Source organism: Cyprinodon variegatus, unplaced genomic scaffold (assembly GCF_000732505.1).
Source record: "Cyprinodon variegatus isolate N-32 unplaced genomic scaffold, C_variegatus-1.0 Scaffold265, whole genome shotgun sequence".
Lineage (NCBI taxonomy): Eukaryota > Metazoa > Chordata > Actinopteri > Cyprinodontiformes > Cyprinodontidae > Cyprinodon > Cyprinodon variegatus.
This window is the reverse complement of record NW_015150718.1, coordinates 249203-271328: the sequence shown is the minus strand read 5'-3', so window position 1 is coordinate 271328 and position 22126 is coordinate 249203. Positions and strand designations below refer to the sequence as shown.

Sequence of the window (22126 nt, the reverse complement as noted above, 5' to 3'; positions counted from 1 at the left end):
GCAGTAGTGTTCTTTGACAAACATGGATGCCTCCAATAAAGCTCATTCAAATGAAAAATACTCTTAATTAAAAACACTTATTTCCTGATCAGTATGAAATAATTTAATATTTAAAGTACTTTCAGAAGTTTGATTTCTGACTATGACCGGACTTTTCCTTTAATAGAGAGACTAAATGTTCTGTCCAGCGCATTTCAAATAGAAATTATTGCGCTCAGTTTTGAAGTGCATCAGCCCCTTGGCTGACATCTGGCCCCCGACCCAAACGCTGAAAGTTTTCTAAATCACGCTACAACCAGAGCAACAGGCTGAATTTCAATGAGACCAACTGTCTCAGAAACAGGTTTTGAACATATAGGTGTTAGAGAGGCAGGGGCATCATGGGTTCAGGGGGACTCCTAAACAGTCAGGCCCAAACAGCTGAAGGTCACAAGTTATCATCTACCCAGTAAAACGGTCAGATAAAAAAACCCTGAAAATTACATTTGGTGGGAAAAGTAGATTTCTACCAAGCGGTAAGGACTTTAAATCTTGTCTGGAAATGAGCCAGCGCCATTCATCTAGGAATGTACGTTATCCAGGTACCTTTGCTTTTGATGATCATGTAGAAACAGGTTTCACAGATTTGAAGAAGCAGCTATGAATTATTGAAGAGGACCAGACTAACTTCACGGCGGCTTTGATTTCCCCAGAGGAAAACCTTTTAAGCTTCCTTTAACTCTGGATTCAAAAGTCTGATTTTCCAGGTTTTCTTCTCTCTATGTAGAGCAAACCATGGAGGTTCTCCAAGCTCACCTGTAGTCCCATTTGGCAGACACGAGTCGATTTCTTTCTGTATCAGAGCTATTGAAGCCTCACTACAACTGCATTAATAAAGGTGGGTCCAGCTGCACATCTGGAAGGTTTGAAAGCTCTTAAACTGCGCAGGCTGAAACAGAAACTAGCATTTGGCTCCAGATAAGACCGTTAGATAGAACAGATGACAATGTCGATTAAACATAAAAATGCATTCAATCTTCTACAAACACCATGCAGATACGATCGATTTCTTTCCCCCCCAGTGTTCATTAATAAATAGAATCATCAAAAAGGGTTAAATTGGTGACGCTGAGCTGCAGCGTCTGCAGACTGTGAGCTAAATACTTCATCTGATCCATTCATCACTGTTCAGTTCAACCACGCTGCAGCGAGGGTGGAAGGCTGATATGAATCAGACTTTTGTTGAGCTGATAAAATCAGTTGTACTTTCACACAAACGCAGCTCGATTCTCACAAGCATAACAGCAACTGTTCATTAGATTTTACCACGAAGGAAACCAGAAGATTTTAGCTCATTTGGTGTTTAAATTCTGAAAGTTACAAAAAAAAAAAAACGACGTTCTTGTTGAACAGAACTCTGGAAACCTGTCGCCTGGAAGCAGGAAGTGGAAACAAGAGGCAGCGCTGCTAATTAAAGCTGGATGCAAACATCTCTTTTGACCGCCGCATGACTCGGAGTAAAAGTGCAGATTATGAGTGAGGGGGGGGAGAGCAGAGGAAACGCCACCCCACTCACCCAGATGTTCAACCAGCTGTTCGTGAGAGCTTCTAAAGACGCTCAGCAGAGAAGCTGATAGTTTCTGACACACATGGCTGAGAGGAATAAGAACAGAAACCCAAGAGAAGCTGGAAGACAATCGGGTTCTGGTTCGGTTTGGAAAAAGGAAAAGGCAGCTTTTGGATGGATCTATAAGAGCCTGATGGTTTTTACACCTCTATCCACGGGGGAGAAATGAAATCCAAGATCAGATTCACGGCAACAGGATCTGAGCTGAAGAAGCCACATGAAGCCATGTGTGGTCGGAGGTTAAAGACGTCCTTAAAGATCAGCAGATACCGCGATGCGGTTGCAGTCCAGCCATAATTAATCGTCTATGTAAAGTAATAACGGTGAAACAGTAATCGGCAGAAAAAGAAGGAGTGAAAATACTCAGAATAAGATCTGCTGCTGTGTAAATCAAACTCCTCTGGAACATTAAAGTTTTAGCTTTAGTGTTTTGGTTTTCTTAAGGATAAAGCGGGTTTAAGAATAACACAAAACACCAAAACTCATGTAGAAAATCCAGCTTTCTAAAGAAATACACTGAGACACTATTAAAATATGGGTTGCCAAGGAAACATCCTGATTATAATCAACAAGAGGCTTGATTTAGAGCACAAATGACAATCCTAGATGCTAACTTTTTATATTTCACACAAGTAAAGGAAATGACTACTAAGGAGACATTCCTGCAGACATCTGGTTCATCATTAAGGGTTAAAAACTAAAAGTCGGAGGACAGAGCCCTGTGGGACTCTGGAGACAGTCCAGGTTTGATCCTGTCCTTCTGTTTCACACAGGATTTCATTTAAATCATAGTTTGTTTAGGAAAAACTTAAGTGTTTCATTTCTAAATCAAGAAAATAATTTAGATTTTAAAAATAAACATGAAATTCTCGTTAGTGGCTCTTTTGTTGCTGTATGTAAAGAATGTAGAAGAAAAAAGAAAATCTGAAAAATGTTTCAATTATGGCCGATAAGTAAATTTGGTTAGTTAATTATTGAAATAATCTAGTGATCAATTAATTGTTACCTGGAGTATATAGACTGTAACACATTCCCTCAAAACAGAAAATATGCCAAAACAGTAAAAAACAAAGATTCTCCTTAATTAGGTTAATTTTCTCTATCCAGAACTCCTGAGGTGGCCTAGTTTCAGCTTAAAGGAAGACGATTTTAAACGTGTAAGATCGTCTTTAAGGCCTATTTGATTAATAATCAAAAGTATGATCTACAGGTTAGCAAAATAGTTTAAAAGTTTATATGATCTGCAAAAACTTTAGACATGTTTTACAGCAAAATTTTCATAAAGGTTCCCAGAGCTTCAGTTTTGTTGTTCAACCAGGAGATAGAAGTTAAAGATAGATATACGGCCTAGAAAAGGCGAAATAGATTATTTTGATATCAGCCTAACTGATCCCTAATATAACCTGGGCCGATTCTAGCAGCCGGTATCGTTTTTACTTCCTTTACATGATTAAAAATGAAGACAACGATCTTAAATGTTAGACAAACCCAAATTTAAAATAAAAATCAAATGGAACTAAACATTAACTCTAAATCTATAGCAAATTAAGGAGTTGCAATGTATGCAGATCACATGCATTCACAGCATAGCTGCTCATTGAAGGAACATATTATCCATAACGATGCAAGAAAAAAAACTCTAATATCAGCTAATTTGCCAGCCAGCTGATACATTTGTCTTTTGCCAACCTAAATAAACAAAAGAACTCAACAGATGAGTTTAAATCCAACAAAACTGGCTGTCAGCTGGGTCAGCACCAGCTGAAAGAACCACTGCACTGAGCAGGAATCAGTCCCATCAGGTAGATCAAAGCAGCTCTCTGAGAGCCTCCAATGAAAGTTCAATAGTACATCTGCAAACCAGCCAAGAGTAAACATCCAGCCGGACTGCCAGCTGTCAAACCGTCAGTCCGAACCCGTACTGCCAGGTGACGGCGGCTGCTCACGGAGAGGCTGCTGTTTTCATCTGAAGGGCTCCCAGTAGGGTGAGCATGCAGAGGATAACTTTATCATTTATGTGGAAGCTGACGTGGAAAACAATCGTTTTAAATCATCCTGGAAACTTAGCTGTGATTTTAAGGAGCACAGGGGGGGGCTGCTAAGCTGCTCAGGTCACATGAGAGGGTTAATGGGAAAGGTGATGGAATAAAAGCAGGAGTCTGAAATCATCTTCTGCTCCAAGCTAAGTCATTCATGACTCTTGGATCAAGCAAGACAGCGAGGGTTACGTCATGGCAGGAGCTGCCGGGAAGGATGCTTATTCAGGCTAACCAGCGGCGCCCCGGACGACCCTTTACGGAAAGTGTGTCACTCACCAAGATGCCAAAAATACACCCACAGCTGAAAGAGGCAGAGCCACTTAAGGACCTGGCTCTGACACTGGCTGTCTGACAGCGACAGACACAACAACACAAAAAAATATCAAACTAATCTAAAGCTGTTCAGAGCTAACATGGTAAACATGAAGGAACATCGGACCGTTAGAACCCGCCATGTTGGTTATTTGCATACTCCAGGACGCCTGCTCATTCTGATGCAAATCTTCAAATCAAAAGTGAGGAGGGATGGCAGAAGGTCTGACTTCCACATGAGCTGGGAAACAGTTTGGATTTTAAAGGGGTGATAGAATGATTCTACAGGGCAAAGGTCTTCAACAGGGGCTCCGCGACCCTTAGGGGGTCCACAGAGGTACTGCATTGGGGTCACAAAAGTTTTGGTTGTTTTTTTTTTTTGTTTTTTGTTTTTATACACCTGCAATTTTTTCCACTAATTGAAATGTCTTTAAATCCACATTAACATGAATTCAACACACTGTAATAAACAGATAAATGGAGCCAGAAGATGTCTTTCAGTCATCAATGCACACATTCAGCGACACACAGGAGCTCTTTCAACCTGGACACCGTTTCATTCACAACACCTGTCTCATCAACCAGGAATCTGAAATACTTTAATAATCGCAGGGAGAAATTACTTTCATTACATTACTCCATCTGTAATAGAGTGACTATAGGACCAGTTTGATGTAACACAATGTCATACAATACATATAATTAGGGGGTCCCGCTCATTCTAGCCATCATTTTGGGGGTCCTAGGCCTGGAAAGCTTTAAAGAACCCTGATCTAGGGTATTTGGTGCTGGTCCTTAAGGTCTGAATAGGGTGTGTAACATTGGTTGGGCTGAAAATGGCATACTTGCTGTTCTATGAGCCCTAATGCAAGCCTGGTTAAAAGCCCCAGAACGGGGGTCAGCAACCAGCGGCTCCAGCAAGCAGTTCAGCGCAAACAAGTGTAACCAGTTATATTTGATATAATGTGACGAAATTGTTTGTATAAAGGTTTTTTTTGGTTAAATAAAGCATTTTAAATGCCACTATAATCACATAGAATGGATTTGAAAGCCAATTAAGGCCTTAATTTAAAAAATAATAATTATATGCCTTTTAAAGAGCTGCGAAAAGCCTTATATAGTTAAAATATAATGGCGTGTACTTTTTGTAATGCAGCAAACTGTAATACTCTTCATGTTATGGAGAGAATCTTGATACAAGAGAAAACAGTTTTTCTTTTTTTTTTAAATGTCCAGTTATGATTCATTTCAGCTTTAGCTTCACTCATTCATCCGACAACTTGCATCCTTGCCAGCGACACCATGATATTGACATATCTGATGCAGGCTTACCAGCAGCTAAACGCTCACAATAAATATGTTTGAAATTCCAACAATCTTTGCTAGTTTCTTTGCCGTCTCTCAAAGAAAACGGATTCATGTTGATGCTGTTTTAAACTGACCACAAAAAGTTTGATTATCTTTTCTACCTTCTAGGATCGAGCAATTCATTACATTTAAAATATTATCACAATTTAACAAAACGCAATTTTATTTATTTTATTTTAGTTAAACTGCAAATAAAATAAAATAAATTAAAAAAGACATATTTTCTGGCTCCAGCCCTTTAGGTGGTGATAACCAGCTTAAAGTGGACTCAACTCAACACCACCACAAGGGAAGAGAGAGGAGCGAGCAACCATAACAGTAAAAACCACAGCAGTAAGAGTAAAGTCTCGCTACAGTGGACTCTGGGCAAGCAATGTTAAAGGTCATCAAAACAAAGAAACACTGTAGTGAAACATTAGCTGTTGGGGAAAGTAAAATAGTAAAATAAAGTAATAAAGTAAAATAGCAAAAATAGTTTTTTTTGCTAAATCATTTAGCCCTATATCAGATACACTGGTAACAAGCAAACAGCTATAAAGCTTAAAAACCATCGCTGGTCAATTCAAAGGTCTGACTGTGACATGCTGAGAACAACACATCTTAATTCCTGAGGCCAGGGGTGGGGAGCCAAACAAACAAAAAAAAAACCTTTGTGAGTTTCACTAAAAATCAAACTATTCTTAAAGTGAAATATGGTGGTGGCAGCATTAGGGCTGGTTATACTCCTGCAGCAGCGAGCTTGCAGCAGATATTTTTGATTTATACCCAATATTGAAGCATCGTCTGCGCCGTTTTTCCACGCCACGACGCAAGAGGGACAGTTATGCGTCTCTAGAGGAGACGTTCATCAGTCTGTACAAGGGCTCAGAAACAAAACAGTTAACTTGCACTTAAGGTTACTGCAATAAAAATGTTTAATGCAAATCTATACTATACCAGTCAATTTAGATCGCTACAATCCTAATAAACCAGATATATGAACAAAATGTTTAGATGAAAAAGGGACTTTGTTTCATTGTATCTAAGAATGCAGGGAGAATCAAAAATTTTGGAGAACAATAAAAAACTATAGAACATCTAGTCTCTAAGGATGTTGCACTAGATCCGGTTTTCCTAATCTTAGGTTTGTATCCAAAAATAATTTGTTTACCACATGTGAACAATTATGGATTGATATTTGTCTCTGACAAGCTAAAAGACTGATTCTAAAGGAAACATGACCATATATCAAAGAATGGACCAGGCAACTGAAGACTTTACCCCTGGAGTGCATAACATATCCCCAAAAAGGGAAAATTCTGGTATTTTGTTGAAGGAGTGGACTTGTCTCAAGATGAAGAAGCCATCTAAAGACAAGATTAATGTCAGTCCATAAGGTTAATCAAAGGAGCCTCAGCAATGGTCTGTTATCTTCCGCATACTCAAAGGAGTTTATACAAATAGGTGTCTNAAGGAGTGGACTTGTCTCAAGATGAAGAAGCCATCTAAAGACAAGATTAATGTCAGTCCATAAGGTTAACCAAAGGAGCCTCAGCAATGGTCTGTTATCTTCTGCATACTTAAAGGAGTTTATACAAATAGGTGTCTAAGAGGGCGACAATCGTGAACTAGGTGAGGAAGTGGGGGCAAGCTTGTGCGACAACGGAGGGACATAAGGGCCATAAAGAGCAGGGATCCAGGTGGAAAAAGGGTCTCAGTGTTGTCATGCACCTCGCTGTTCTACCTGGTCCATCTTCACAATGGCAGTCATACAAACAAACAAGCCGGTAAGGTACCAAACAGGAAATACGCCTAGTGTTGAGTGGATGTAGATTTGACCAATCAGGGGCCTCCTGTCTGCGGTCACCTACAATTTCAAGAAGGTGCACCAGAGTGTCTGCGGAAGGGGCGGGGCCATTTCTGCATTAACTGAGACAAGCAGATGACCTGAAAGGCCAATTAAAGCTTCTGACGCATAGCCTCTGTAACCGTCAAATCTGTCTCTGTGAGCGACCATGCCCCCCTTGCAGAGGTTCTGCAACCATTGTTGCGTACCTCAAAAAAATCCTGACTAAGCGTTGGCTGGTCAAGCGGAAGCGTGCAGAGAAAAAGCAGCTATGATTGGTCCTTAGTATGCCTTTCCAGCTGCCTGTGTGGCTGCCTCTGCGCCATTTTTAAAAAACGGAGGGACAATGAACAACAAAGGTTAATCGAGGAGGTTCGGAAGTACAACCACTTGTACGATGCCTCAGACAAATTATAAAAACAAATATATCCTCTTCGATGTCTAGCAACTCTGGATCCATCTCCGCAAAATCTTGCAGATGCACCATTGTTGTTTAGGAAGATAAACACTCCCGCCGGCGCCGCCAAAGTTCTCGTGACCATCCACCGAAGTTCGCGAGTTCTCGAATAGGCTTCCCCTTATGCTTTGGTGGGAAACTGCTGTGCCTCCCTAGAAATTTCAGACCGACGTTGCAGAAGCATACCAGCAAAACTGGTTCATGACCAGACCCAAGCCATATTTAATGTGTGCAGCTACAGAAGTCTAATCTGCTCTTAAACCAGCCATTAAGATGAGNATGACCAGACCCAAGCCATATTTAATGTGTGCAGCTACAGAAGTCTAATCTGCTCTTAAACCAGCCATTATGATGAGGAAGCTAGTCAGCACTGAACCCTACAGAAGCAGTAAATGTTTCAAAAAGAGAATCTCTGTCTAAGACAGAGACGATTGTGTCGAATGAACACTACACCGAAGCGAAGATGAGCGGCTCCTGCGTCGCTATCTGCTGTATATAGAAACCATTAGCCTTTTCTGCCGCAAATCAAAGGTGAAATGTGTATAAGAGCAGGAAAGAAGCATCCTTCTTCACCTTTAGAGTATCAACAACTGCACCTATTTAAAGGTTAACCACTTTTGTGCATAACACCCCCCCTCCTCCCATACGTCATGTAAATGAGCCTGTAGTCCTGCGCGGGCGAGGAGGCGGATATTACTATGCTAATCTGGAGCATTTTCGAAGGTAAATGTCAAAAGAAATAAATTACTTTTACATTTCAGCGTGCCCTGATGCAAAACCCCAAAGTCTGACATTTGTCCATGAGGTGCTTGATTTCGCCACTGTACCGCCGCATGCGACGCAGAGCAGACCAATTATTCAGATCACGGCCTTTTCACTATCCGATACGTTTATTAACCTCTGAATCTTGGAGCTGTTTCAGCAGTACGGACACAGCTAACTTTACACTGCTCCTCCTTTGCAATCTTTTTTTTTTATTTCCAAGTATCTATAACAAAAAACCCTGTGCAAAAATTCTTTAAAGGAAAAAAAAGGAAAGTTTGAGTGTTGATGCAAACAACAACAAGAAGCATCACTTTGAAAGGAACTCTGCCTTGTGATTGTCGGTGGGATGAAAAACGCTGATGTGAGTACACAAAGACGGATGGCTGGCGACACGTGGAGTAAGAGCAGGTCAGAGAGGCTCCTGAGGCGACGCGCGAGAACACACACACACTCAAACCACAAAGTAACTGCCGTATTTTATACACAAATACACACAGCTGTCAGAGGCAGACGAAGATCATTCACAAAACAACCCCCCCTCCCTCCCCTGGGTATCACTGACACCGTTTCTCCCTCTTCCGCACACACTACCCCACTATCTCACACACAAACAGTTGCCAGGAGGCAGCGTGCTGTCCATGTGGCCTGTGGAGAATCATTACTCAGCAGTGAAGACTGGGAAGTGGGAAATAAACTTCTCCTTTTAACTCTCCTTCCCCGGCTCGCTTCGACAAAGCCGTACAGACCGGAGTCTAAGCGGCAGCGGGGCCACTTTCTTTGTGCTTTCCCAGAAGTTTTTCATGTGTTCACTAAACACAAACAATTCAGGAAAAAATGCTGTTCTGGTCGTCATAAGCAGCATGAGACACTTAAGTGGCAGCATGGAGCTGGATGAGCCTGAACAGCACTGCAGAGATGGACGGTTCTCAATAGAACAACCTTTTGCTTCATGCCGTCCTCAGCCTGCTGGCCATCGTGGTGACAAACAAACGAAAACAGCAGCAGCAGATGAGAAGAGCACATTCATCATTTTGCTGAAAGTATACACTGACTCCAGGTCCGCCATCTAACCTAAAATCAGCATTAAATGACCAGACAGCAAATGCAGCTATGAGAAGAAAGTGACAAAACCAAGAAAAGGTAGAAAAGGATAAAGAAGCAAAATGAGAAATGGATGTCTGCAACCTTTATCAGACATCCATCTATAGAGCGCATCATCACAGCTCACCATGTGTACCTTGATTAGTCCCATTTGGACTGGTTGTGCCTGTCAAGTCGGTTAGATTACGAATACAGTTTCATTACCCAGCTGTTATGCTAAGCTAACTTGGTTCAAAACAAGATGTGACCTAAAATTCGGCTGTTTATCTTTTTTTAAACTGTTTATCACCAATCTCTCACCATCAGTTGTTTACACAGAGGCATGTTGTGCAACTAGAATATCCTTCCAGTTTATACAATAAATACGACCAATTATCAAACAGCATATTTCAACTAAACTTTAAACAGCTTCTTGTTCTTAGACATGTTTTTTTTTCTTTTTACAATTGCCCCGACCAGTAGCTGTGTTTCCATCAGCTTTTTCTAATGTGCATTTTGAAGGACGCATCAGAGAAACTCGATGGAAATGGCAAAATTTGAAAAAAAATTTACACTCACTGAGGCAGATTTGACTTTTGCAAAAAAAAAAAAAAGGGTTTATGTGCAAAACAGGAGATGGAAATACTTTTTTCTGAATCCGCTCTTACATGTCTGATCATTTGTTTCTGCTGTCGGCATCTTCCTGGATGTTCCTTTTATCGGTGTAGACCAGGCTAGAAGCAACACCACCTTTACATGCTAATATGTTCCATGACAACAACTTTCCGGCCAGCAACAGACTTACTTAGCCTAATATATTCATTAAAACGTCTTACTGATCTGTGGTCAGTGCTCGATTGCAGCCTTCGTGTTTATTACAGCCATGCGTGAGGAGGTAATGGGGACAATGGCGTATAATCACTTAAAGCTTCACTGAGCTTAGCTAATTCATTTTGCACCAAATGGAAACACAACAAATATTAATTTCCTTTTTTCACTTTTAAGAGTTTGCTTAAAATTCGCATTTGAGTTGGATGGAAACGCAGCTAGTGACCTAAGCACTGTCACGCCCAGCTAACAGCACTGTTCTTTGCAAGTAACCTCAATGATGGAAAAAAAAAAACTCAAGTTTCAGATTTTGTAGAATCAAAGGGGCATTTAAAAGGGGAGCAATGGATTAAAAGAGCTACTTAAAAGAAAAACTAATCTGACATGTCCGCTTTTTAAGCCAGAAAGAATGTAAGAGAGAGTTTCACTTTCAGCAGATAACAGGAAGGCTTAACACAATAATGTTCCTAAATGTAAAAATTTGTAGTGGTGGACCCAAACCCTGAAATACACTGTTAACATACATACGTAACATCCTATATATCTAGAATATACACGTGGTTAGACTTGCTATTTCACACCAATGACCAACGTAAAATACTAGAGCAAGGACACAAAATCATACGCCTCTGATATAAGACATCTACACTCTATTAAACTTTGGCTTTACTTTAGAATAAGAAAGATGGAAGAACTACAAATTTAATATTTCTACTTCATCACTCTTAAAGAAATGATTGAATTTAGCATTAGCTTGTCAAAGCCAAAAACCGGTGACTGGTAATCAGATCTCTGCCACTTTTGCTTTGATGGCAATCTGAATCAGACTCAAAAAGGAAAATGGCTGGCTTCCAACTTGGTCAACTAGATGGTGCATCAGTGTTAGTTCGTTAGTAAACTACCAAATCTCAAATCCTAAAACAAATAAAATATATATTTTTCAAGACAGGGTTAGACTGATAACCCTGTAAATAAACTACTAGCATTCTTTAGAAAATGAATGGCCCTGATTAGCTTCCAGTTTACCTTTATCAATTTAACCTAAAGTAATGCATTACATCAGATCAATATTCTATGGGAATAACAACCGATATCTGGTGTCTAACTAAGCAGATAAATCAAAAGTAATCTGAGCTTATAACAACAAAAAGCTGCATTTATTTTTTTCTCCTTTCTTTCATAAACTCTGCCATGAAGCTCCATTTACAGTTGTTTATTAGATAAAAGTACATCTAATCTTGAATAAGTCCCTTTCGTGGGGATTTCTTCCACAAGTAGACCTCAGCTTCTATGATTATGATTCAGTTCATACTCCGTGTGGGATGTCAGCCTCAGGAGGGGCATCCCTGATGGCTCACTCCCATGTGTCAGGCTGGGGAAACACCTGGCGTTTCGCCATCCAAAACAATCCTTACTACAAACCTGTTAATGTGCCAGTCATGATGGCAGCCCACAATATTAGCCCTCTGTTCTCTCTCAACTAACAGATTTATCCATCGATCAATCTGCCCAAGGCAGGTGAGAGGCAGCATTAAAAAAAACCTCTATGGGATTATTACAGAAGATATATCTACAGCAATTAAAAGGCCAATGGTGCTGATGAATGAGAAGTTTAAAGCATCTAATAAACTATGCTACAATGCAGCCAGCAGCACTCACAAAGGGCTGATATTGTGGGTTTATAAATAGTACCAAAAAAAAAAAAAGAAAGAAAAAAACCGGCTTGAACTTTGGCTGATAAGTCATTACATGTAATTCAGAATAGTATGAAATATTGACCAATGCTGTGCAGCATCTACACCCTATGATTTGACAGTTTCTCTTCCTTTTTAAGCAGTCTTAAGTTTGTAGCTGTGGAGATCGTGTGTCCACCCAAAGTGCCCTGTTAAAACAAAAAAATCGACAAGCTAGGCTTTAAATTTTCCTTTTGATTAAACATATATTTAGAGTTTCAGATTATCCTGAACTATCTCTATAGTTATGCTGCTATAGGCCTAGGCTGCTGGAGGACATAGGAACTCCTTTTCATCCCTCTGCTTCATTCTACTACTGTTCTCCATATGCGAGTGAGAGCTGGGCAATTTACTGCTTTAGAAACATAGATGCAATTTAAATAAAACAATATTCAAACTGCAGAAGCACCCAATTATGGTCAGATTACATTTAACAAGAGTTAGAGATAGGCTTAAAATGGATTTTGTCAGAATACTGAGTTGCAGCCAGCAAGCATATTGCTGGAGACGAGCAGTATTAAGCCCCAAAATGAAGTCCTAACACTGTGCACTCTAGAAAAAACAAGCTGGACTGTCATTAAAACAATGAAACCCTGGAGTGAAACATTTACATGGCTGAGGTCAGTGCAAAGGAAAAAAAAATCCCAATTGCAATTTTGATTTTGGCAGAAATTGTTCAGTCCTATTCTAGATTATTTGAGTTTACTTTCTTTCTACAGTCTTAAAACTACATTTTTGTCCTCTTCAAGATTTCATCTTCTGCCAACACTCAGTATTCCTACCAGCCTCAAATAATTAAACCAACATCCTAAGCTTCCCTCCCTATACAATATGAGTGTTTCCTGGAATATTTTAACAGTAAGTAAATTTAAAACTTGTTAGAGCATTAATAAATATGAAATAGGGCACAACTGCAGAGCCTCACGTCAGATTTCCCCTTTAAAATTAGCAAATATAGTTATGAGCTGTTATGCAATTCCACGTTATTATAGTCTTTGCTATCAATAGAGTGATTTTAAGGAATTATTAGAATAATTACTAATAAAAATAGAATAAATGAGCATTTTTTTGGTGGTGGTCCTCCTTCCAGAAGCTACCTAAAACGCCTACAATAATCCGCACCCAAACTTTCAACCAGTTGGTGGCAGCAGTGTGCTTTCAGAGATCATTTAAATTCAGAATAAGAGCCAATACTACTACGACCAATAATACACTTTGCAACATTGGATCATTTTCTTATTTTGTCCCATCGCATTTCAGTCTTCATTTAAATAGAAAAAGATACACTGGCATTCCGTTGAACAACAATATCCATTTAAAAATCTTCATAATTTCATCGATTTAAAAAGCAAACCAATAAAAGAGACGTGTTAGCATAACGAAATAGCATAGCTGCAATAAGTCCTGCCTAGCAGCAAGGAACAACTGAAGTAGAAGAAGCAAACTGGAGAGAAATTATTCTATTAAAAACTGTAACTGTATAAAACAGCAATAGTTTGGGTAAAACGGGGAGCAGGAGAGCTGCAGAAATTAAATTAACAAGAATAAAGAGCTTCAGGCTAACACTGCTTTTTACAGCACAGTTTTACAGATTTGCTTTTTTTCTTTAAAAAGAAATAAATATAACTGTTCTAGTAGAAATTACTGACTCAACTGGTTAACCAATAATTTGCTTTGACCTAAAATACTTTATCTGAAGCACAATAATACAAAACTACACTGAGTTGAAATGTAAAGCAACCCCAGTTAAAAATAAAAACAGAAGTAAAAGAAAAGTCTAAATTAAAAGTCTAAGGACTTCCCACTGAGCAGACTGAACAAGTCGTGGTGCAATATCCTAAGGACGGCCCCCGCTGCAGTCACCAGCCCCTCTGATGACCTACTCCTGTAGTTTGGCCCTGACTGAACCGCACACTGTAGCTTCAAAATCTCCCAGACCCGCGGGCCCGGCCCATCTAGCCTGGTTCTGATCCAACCTTCAACTGTCTGAACAAAGGGAAGCTGTAGTGCGGAGCTTCACTTTTCAATCCAATAAGCCACATTAGCTTTAAAAACAAAAACACTAATTCATGCCCACAAATAAGAGAGAAAGAAATGTACTCATTTTATAAAGGTATGTAAATTTTAAAGAACTCCACATTTATTTATTTATTGCTGAGTTAAGATAAAGCAAAACATTAAACTACATTTTGATGTTTGTTGAAAATCATATAGAAAATATTTGCTAAATGAAAAGAAAAATATATCTAAAAACATTATCGGTCCCTTTCTCTTGTTAAGAAAAAAAACAATTTATTAATTCAGGAAATGTTAAAAAACTGTTAAAAAAAATTTAGACCAGATATGTGGACATATTTTCCAAAAAAAAACACAAAACCATTCTTTTATCAAAGTTATTAAAGGTATAGAGGACAATCTTTTATTTCCAAGTGGATCATCTAAATTAATTGTCCTCCTAATTGTCAATCATTCTGGTGATATGTTTACGTAAGCCCGTCCTACGTGCTCGTCCCCAGTTAGCTATCTTTTTCTGTGCATGTGCACTTTCAGGCGTATATCTATGGTTTCAGACAGTCATTGAAGCTCACCTTTCTCACTGCGGTTCTTTGAAAATGGCCGACGGTCGTAAGAGAAAAAGTGTCTACAAAGTGTATGAGAAGAAAAGAAAGACCTCAGCAGAGGCAGATATATCCCAGAATGCTTTGTGAGGAGAACTCTTTTTTTTCCTTTTCCATAACATCATCTCCATTAGATTATTACAGGTGATGAACATGTCTTATACAAAGATGTCTAGAAAAACATTGAATCTGTAAACAGGAGCCGTTTCTAGTTTTGGTCCCTTTGTCTCCACCCATTACCGTAAAGATCAGTGAAGAACGCCGCGTGTTTGATTTCAGGGGGCCAACTTGTTTTGATTGAAACTTTGAGCTTAAAAAAGTTTCAAATCCCGCTGCGCGTTTAGTTTTCTTGGAGCGAGGCTGACAAACATTTAACATTCAGTCCAAGCAGTGTTTTAAATCAGGGGGGTTAATTTTGTTTAATTTGTTTGACTAGAGATGGACGGATACCTGACTCTAAAGGCCGATAACGATTATTCTAACGGCAGTCCAGCCGATCCCTGATTAGTGCTGCTAATGATGCTTTTTGTTTCTCCATTTACACGATGAAAAAAAAAAACTGTGAAAACAAATGTTACACAAGTGTTGAATTAACCCGAAGAAAACATTGGCCGACAAAAAAATGTAAAGAACGAAGAGCAAACAGAGGAAACCCTGTAAAATAGGCCGATGTATCGGTCTATACATCCAATTAACGCACTCAAAACCTAAAATGTTTTTAACCCGGCAGGTTCTAGACACCTATACCGATATATTGCTGTTTTTTTTGTTTTTTTTTTTACTTATTTTGTAATATTAAAAGCCTTCTTTAAAGGTGCCTTTAAATTTTACTAAAATCAATCTTCTATTGTAAAATAATTACATTTCTGAAGCCACAGCATCGCCTCTAAGACAGCGTGAGAAAAATTATCTACATTCATGTTTCTGCTCTTCCTGAGTTTATGACCCTGGTCATAATTTACACAAGTTCAGCTAAACGCTGCTGATTGGTTGATGATCCAAGCCTTTTTAAATAAAACTGAAGACACTAAAATATCCGGTCCTGAATAAGGACACTAGTGATGGTGTAAAGAAAACAGAACATTAGTGGCTGAGATTTCCCTCTCTGCTACTTTTTTAACTATATCAAAATTCGACGGGAAAAAAAAAAGAAAAAAAAAAAAGAAATTGATTTGACAGAATATTTACAAACAGAACCCATCACCTAAAGCTAACATTTCAACCATACAAGCTTTTTTATTTATGGAAATATGTGCTGAGCTTTAAAAGCCATTTAACAGCATATTGGAAAGCATACAAAAACCCACTAAGACTTGGCCTGCATTTCAAGACCCATTTGAATTATGTTCAATGCAACAAAGATGAAACGTTACAAAGGAAGAGGGAGCGTTTTCAATTTGCTGGAGGGGTAATCCAAATTAAAAACAAAAAAACGATAAAACATCTCCAAGTCTGTGTGGCATTTTACCAACCTTTTGATTCTTTTATTATCCATGCAGAGGAAATTTTAAGGCAGGAAATGTAAGTATCTGCTCCAAAATACTGAGTGTTAAACTCTGATGGTCATCCAAAGGCCACTCCAAAACAGCACTAGTGCTGCAAGAGGCCGTAATGTTTGAAAATCTTTCAGCGGCGCCATCACTGGTCCCAAGAAGAAGTCTACTGTAATGAAAACTACTTCGTTTGGATCTTATAAGCAAACAACACTTTTCAGACCACCTGAAAACCACTAAAGAAGCTCGTTTTAAATCAAAACCATACAACTAAATCTGTGCTTTAGGGATTTTATGTAATAGAATACCTCTAAACAGATCAGAATTAGGAAATAGATGCTAAAGGATGTTTTTCTTCTACATAAAAAACCTATAAGCCGGACTTCCATTTGCATTTAACCCCAATTTACTCTAAGAACCGCCCATTTAGTCTCAAGAGCTCAGTGGTTCCTCTAAGAACATCTATGGACAACAAGCATCACGAAGAAGCACAGTCCAGGAAGAAGGATCTAAAAAGTTTTAGGTTTCCCCAGTTTCTCCAATCCTCGAACATCTCTGGGAGCGCCTTTCCAAATATAATCAAGGAAGCGGAAGGAATATAGCAGAGCTACCAAGATACGAATGTCAACAGCAAATATGTGGAAGGAGGTGTTCTGGATGTTTGGTACCAAAACTTTCTGTTTCTGATTTTAAATAAATAATTTAAATGGCAGAAATCTAAACAGCATTCTGCTTTTGACGCACAGCTTGTACTGGTGGTGCTATCAGAGATGGAGACGCTGGATGGAGGTTTAACTTCGCATTCAAGAGCTACTTTGGAGCGATTTACAAACCACCTCTAAAGCGGCCTAGTCAAAGTCCAGACCTGCATCTTATAAAACAGGAGTCACCGATTAAAATCAGCCGGGTCTGAATAAAGAAAACATCAACCAGTAAAGATCTGGAGACATTTTTAATTAATTATCTGTTACTTAAACAGAATTTAACACTGAAATAAAATCAGGTTTTTATGCATCCATGTTATACACTGACTTTTTAAATAAAATTTAAAAAAAGATTCTCCCATTTTAAAATCAAAAGTGTAGAGAACAATCTTTCAGATTGGTATATAGACAATTTCCTGATGCACATATTTTATAAAACACCTGAACTTTTATTTTATTTATTTCTCTGTTATGGCTTAATGAGAGCAGTGGGCTTTAGGCTGCCCTGCACAATATTTATTTTTGTTTATATCCTGCTTCACAGCAGCAGGTTGAGCCAAACATACTCTAAATGTGCAGGGTCATCTTTGAGCACGCCATTTTACTTTTCTTTCACTAGTTCACCACAGTTCTTACAGCAGTCCACACTTTCTCTGTTCTCTTTTTCTCATCATCTCCTCCTTCTTCTTTCCCATCGCCCGGCTTGCCACAGGTTTGCCTGCTGTGTCTAAAAGTAGCAGCAGCAGCAACCCAGACTGATAGCAGCTCATTGGATAATTGGCATCATGTGCAGCTTGGAGCCGGACGTCTTTACCGTATAAACAGGAGAAGCAGCGCAAGTGGAATTAGACATTGTCGTCAGACAACATGCAGTAATTTATAAATGTTTGAAGTCAGGTTGGGTCCAAATCCTGACCGCGGTCCGCTAATCAGTGACCTCTGTTATAAAGAGCATGTGGTGCTGATCCAATCTAAGGGGCGCAGAATGCAAATAAACCATATTTTATAGCTAATCTGACACTTCAAACCACCGATGTTCTAATAGAAAAAGTCCTGCATCAAACACAGCAGGACATGAGCATACGCCGATTCGGTGTGGGGTAAAAGCAGCTGTGTGGAGCAGGTAATCACCTGGGACATGGAAACCCTGCCAGTCAGAGGAAATAAGGAAAATGTAAAAAATAAATAAATAAATAAAAACTACAAGAAAGCTGTGACGCTTGGCTGACACTTTGCTTGTAAACAGAAGTGCAGCCCAGTGCCTGGGTCACATGGCAGCAGAGATCCAGCTCGCTCTGTGCACCTGATCTGAAAACAGTAGAGAGCAACGTTGTAAACGGAGGCTACGTGACCACACCTACCCCATCTGCTGTGCTAGAGTCAGTGGATACGGAAGAGCAAAAAATATATATATAAAAATAATAAAACTCAACCATTAATCTTTGATTCAGCAAATAAAAAGGAAAAATATCTCAGTGGGCAGACACAGAGGGCTTAAACTAATCACAAACAAAAACAAAACGGTAGATTCACAACACTACAGTCAGCATGCAAATTACTGCAGTGGGAGGAAGTGAGCAAACTGTTCTCGAGAAGAAGAAAAAAAGAAGCTTAAAAATAAAAACAAATTCATCTATATGCACTGTTTTTTATCTTTGCAAGGTATATATTAGAGATATGTTTGAACTTAATACCAGAAAAGAGTTTAATTAAAATACAAGATGGGTTAATATTATCTAAATGAAATATAAAATACCAAATGTTATGTGCTGTAGCACACAGTGTGAGCAGAGGGGCTGTTTTTCTGCAGCCTTCCATTAGAGGCAATTATAAATGGCCAAGAGCGGAGGAGCAGGGAGCCAATCAGATCTCAGCTCGCATGTCAACTCAAGACCAACTGTCTCCTGGCTCTGACAGCACGATTTTTACCTCCATAATTCAAATCCCAAAGCAAAGAGCAAATCTGCACTTTGCCAACTCAGAAGCAAAAAGCCACGTGAAAGGAGGAAGGAGGGCATCTCTCTAAAACCAAACCTCCCCCCTGAAAGGGGTCAGTCACTAATGCTCTACAATCACAGCATTTATTCATTATTATTATTATTATTAATCAGAGATCAAAAAAATCAACCGAACACGGGTTCATTTGCAGGAGAAACGGCGATGCAAATGCTTATTAACGGTCATGGCTGTCATTTGCATCCTGTTTATAACCCTGACATCTTCATCCTCCCCCCTTCCTCCCCCAAAAAGGGGGGAAATACAAGCAGTTTGAAGGCAGATCCTGACAATAATAAAAACAGGAGCTGCTCTGATGTCAACACAGAAAACCAGGAGCTTTAAGGAGGAATATCACCTCCACGCACACACAAGCTCCTCTCACAAACTCCTCATCCACTTAGTCAAACTTCTGCCCTGAAACGAGCAGACCCCCGCAGCAACCCAGAGCTGTTGTAGCAGCTTTAGGCTCCGTTTAAACACCGATGCAGGGGAGGAACAGCCAGCAAGAGACAGGCAGCCATTTTATAGAGCTCCTGCTTCACAGACAATGGCTGATCCGATGCAGAAAAGCAGCTCAGTGTTGCCTCTTTTAGCCACTAAAGTGATGCGGGGCGGCAGGTGGGGTTTACCTGGTTCCTGCTGGGGGGCTGTCCGGTGTTTCCTGGGCTCATGGGGGGCGGGTGATGGGCCCTTTGTTGCCAGCCCGGATGGACCCCAGCATACTGATCTCCTGCCCCCTTATTGGGCCCTTCTTGGTTGTTGTAGTCTCCCTGGGGGTAGCTGGAGTAGCTCCTGGCGGAGCTCGGGGACGTGAGGAGCTGGTTTAAAGTCGGCGTGGATGTGGGCTGCTGGGTCCCCATGCTGTACCTCTGGTTGTTGTAGGAGGCAGCCATAGCAGCGGTTCCTCCTGCCGGCTGCTGCTGCTTGCCTGGCTGCCCCCCAGCCGCCGGAGGCTGGCTGCTCCGCGGGGAGCTCATGGGCCCGTATCCCTGGCCCTGGTAGGAAGTCCTGTTCTGGAACTGGTTGTAGCTGTTGTAGTTGTTGTGGTAGCCGTGTTCGTGTGAGTTAGCGGGGTAAGGCTCCATCATGCCCGGCCCCGATGCAGCTGCCATGCCAGGGCTTTGTTGTCCGCCATGTTGAGGAAAAGGGCCCCGGCTGTAGTGCTGGTTGTAGCCGTAAGGAGGTGGAGGGAAGGCTCCGGGGTGGTGGTGGCCCATCCCGGGCAGGTTGTTTCCTTCGGGCCCGCCTGAATCATTCTGGTTGCTGCTGTTATTATTCAGCCGGGCTAAATTCCCGTTCTTCATGTCAGGGTCCGCTCCTCCTCCCCCCCCAGCATCGCTGCCGTCCTGCAGCTCCTTCTCTCCCGGAGATCCCGCGTCAGGTCCCGTGTCCTTGTTTTCATGCTGCTTCTCGGCCGGTACCGACTCGTCCTGTGGGTCCCGGTCCGGCTTTTTGAGTTCGGATGGCGGGCTAGTGTTGAGAGCGGCGACGCTGGCGACCTGAGCGGCCATGATATCCCCCTCTCTCTCGCCTCCACTCTTTCTTTACCTCTCTTTCAGCACGGCGACTCGCTCGCAGTTAAACTCCCAAGAAGCATTGGATAATAATAATAAAATTACATTTGTAACAACATACCCGTCGTCCCGGTTCATTCCCCCCTCGTTCCTCCGGTCGCACCGGTGTCCGGTAATCCACAGCGACCGCGTTTAAACTTCAAACATGGAGGGTAAAGTTTTGTGAAAGAAAGAATGTATAAATACAGAGGCAGGGAAATGAATTTCACCGACACCAGCCACTGTGCCTGTCTATGCGCGTGTGTGTTGGGGAGAGAGAGAGGGGGGTCTGTTACAGAACGAGAGCGCGAGCTAGAAATCAACCAGACCAGCACGAGGCTCCGCGAGACACAGCCATTACTGACCTGCGCGAGACTTCTAAAACCTGGAGTGGAGCACAGCGCGAGGCCTGGACCGGAATGAGCTAGCTTCCGTGTTTACGCCTGTTGAGAGCATACAGGAAGATGATTAGGGCCACTGAAAAAAAAAAGTTAACTGATTTTTACAATTTATTTCAGTATAGTATGAGAAAAAAGTCAATTAGTTAATCTAAGAATTTTGACTTTAATCTAAGAATTTTGACTTTAATCTCAGAATTCTGATTTTAATCTCAGAATTCTGACTTTAATCTCAGAATTCAGGCTTTTCTCTCAGAATTTTGACTTTTTTCTCATTTTTCTGACTTTAATCTCAGAATTCTGACAGCTAACAAAAATTTTAGCATCAATCTGTAGCCATGTCTGTTTTAAAGATTAAACTAGCTCTCTTTTTTTCATCACCTTCTGCTCTTCTATTAATGAAACATCACCAGGGACCCGTCTTAATGTAGATGGTACCCATCTACATTAAGATCCAAAATTATGAAGTTAAAGTCAGAATTCTGACTTTGTCCCATATTAAACTGAAATAAAATTTAATAATCAGTAAATTTTTTTTTTTTTTTTTGTGGCCCTAGTCCTCTTCCGTAGACTTCAACTGAAACGGCTGTCGCCTTGTTTTTAGAAGTAATGCTCCTCACTATACAGTGGTGTCAAAAGTACACTTGTTACTTAAGTAGAAGTATAGATACTGCAGTTTAAAAACACTCTGGTAAAAGTTAAAGTATTAACTTGACCTCTCTACTCAAGTAAAATTGAAAAAGTATGTGCTCCAAAAACTACTTAACCCTTTATAGGGCACTCAGTGAAATACTTCGAAAATTCAACATTTCAAGCCAATAGTCTTATTGGAATCCTGGACAAGACCTTATTACCTTTGTAACATTCAAAATATATGGATATTTTCACGGCAAAAATGAATGTCAATGTAATAACAAGAAACTCCAACTTGCAACTTTTTAACTTAATTTCCAGTAGGTAATATATCATTCAAGGGCTCATCTAATTGGTCAAATGCCAAAATAAGATGTACAGCCATGTAGCAGTATCTTTGCTGAATGGCTGGATGTAGATCTTGTGTGTCTAGGCCTCACTGAGGGACGGGGGGGACTCCATCTGTAAGGGGTATGCAAGTGATCAAAAACAGTATCTTGCCCTATAAAGACTTAAAGCTGGGGTCTACAACGGTTTCCCGGTCAAGGACCCCCAAATTGATGGCCAGATGGTGCAGGGATTATAATTATATAATATAATATAATTACTAATCATATATATTGTATTACATTGTGTTACATCAAACTGGTCCTATACTCACCCCATTACAGGGATCGGGTACCCCCTGTTGAAGACCTCTGACTTAAAGTATAAAA

General features: G+C 40.3%; 1 protein-coding gene across 3 annotated transcripts in view; it reads right to left on the bottom strand.

Moving 5' to 3' along the window:
• The window catches only part of LOC107089790 (AT-rich interactive domain-containing protein 1A-like), a 71865-nt gene extending 51127 nt beyond the window's left edge, over window positions 1-20738 (bottom strand). Inside the window, exon 1 of one of the 3 annotated variants that reach the window (XM_015382759.1) lies at window positions 19456-20738. In XM_015382759.1, coding sequence (XP_015238245.1) covers window positions 19456-20337 — 882 coding nt within the window. In that variant the 5' untranslated portion in view covers window positions 20338-20738. The remainder of the gene's footprint in view (window positions 1-19455) is intronic. The other 2 variants (XM_015382760.1, XM_015382758.1) reach the window with 2 other exon arrangements.
• Between the last annotated feature and the right edge of the window lie 1388 nt (window positions 20739-22126).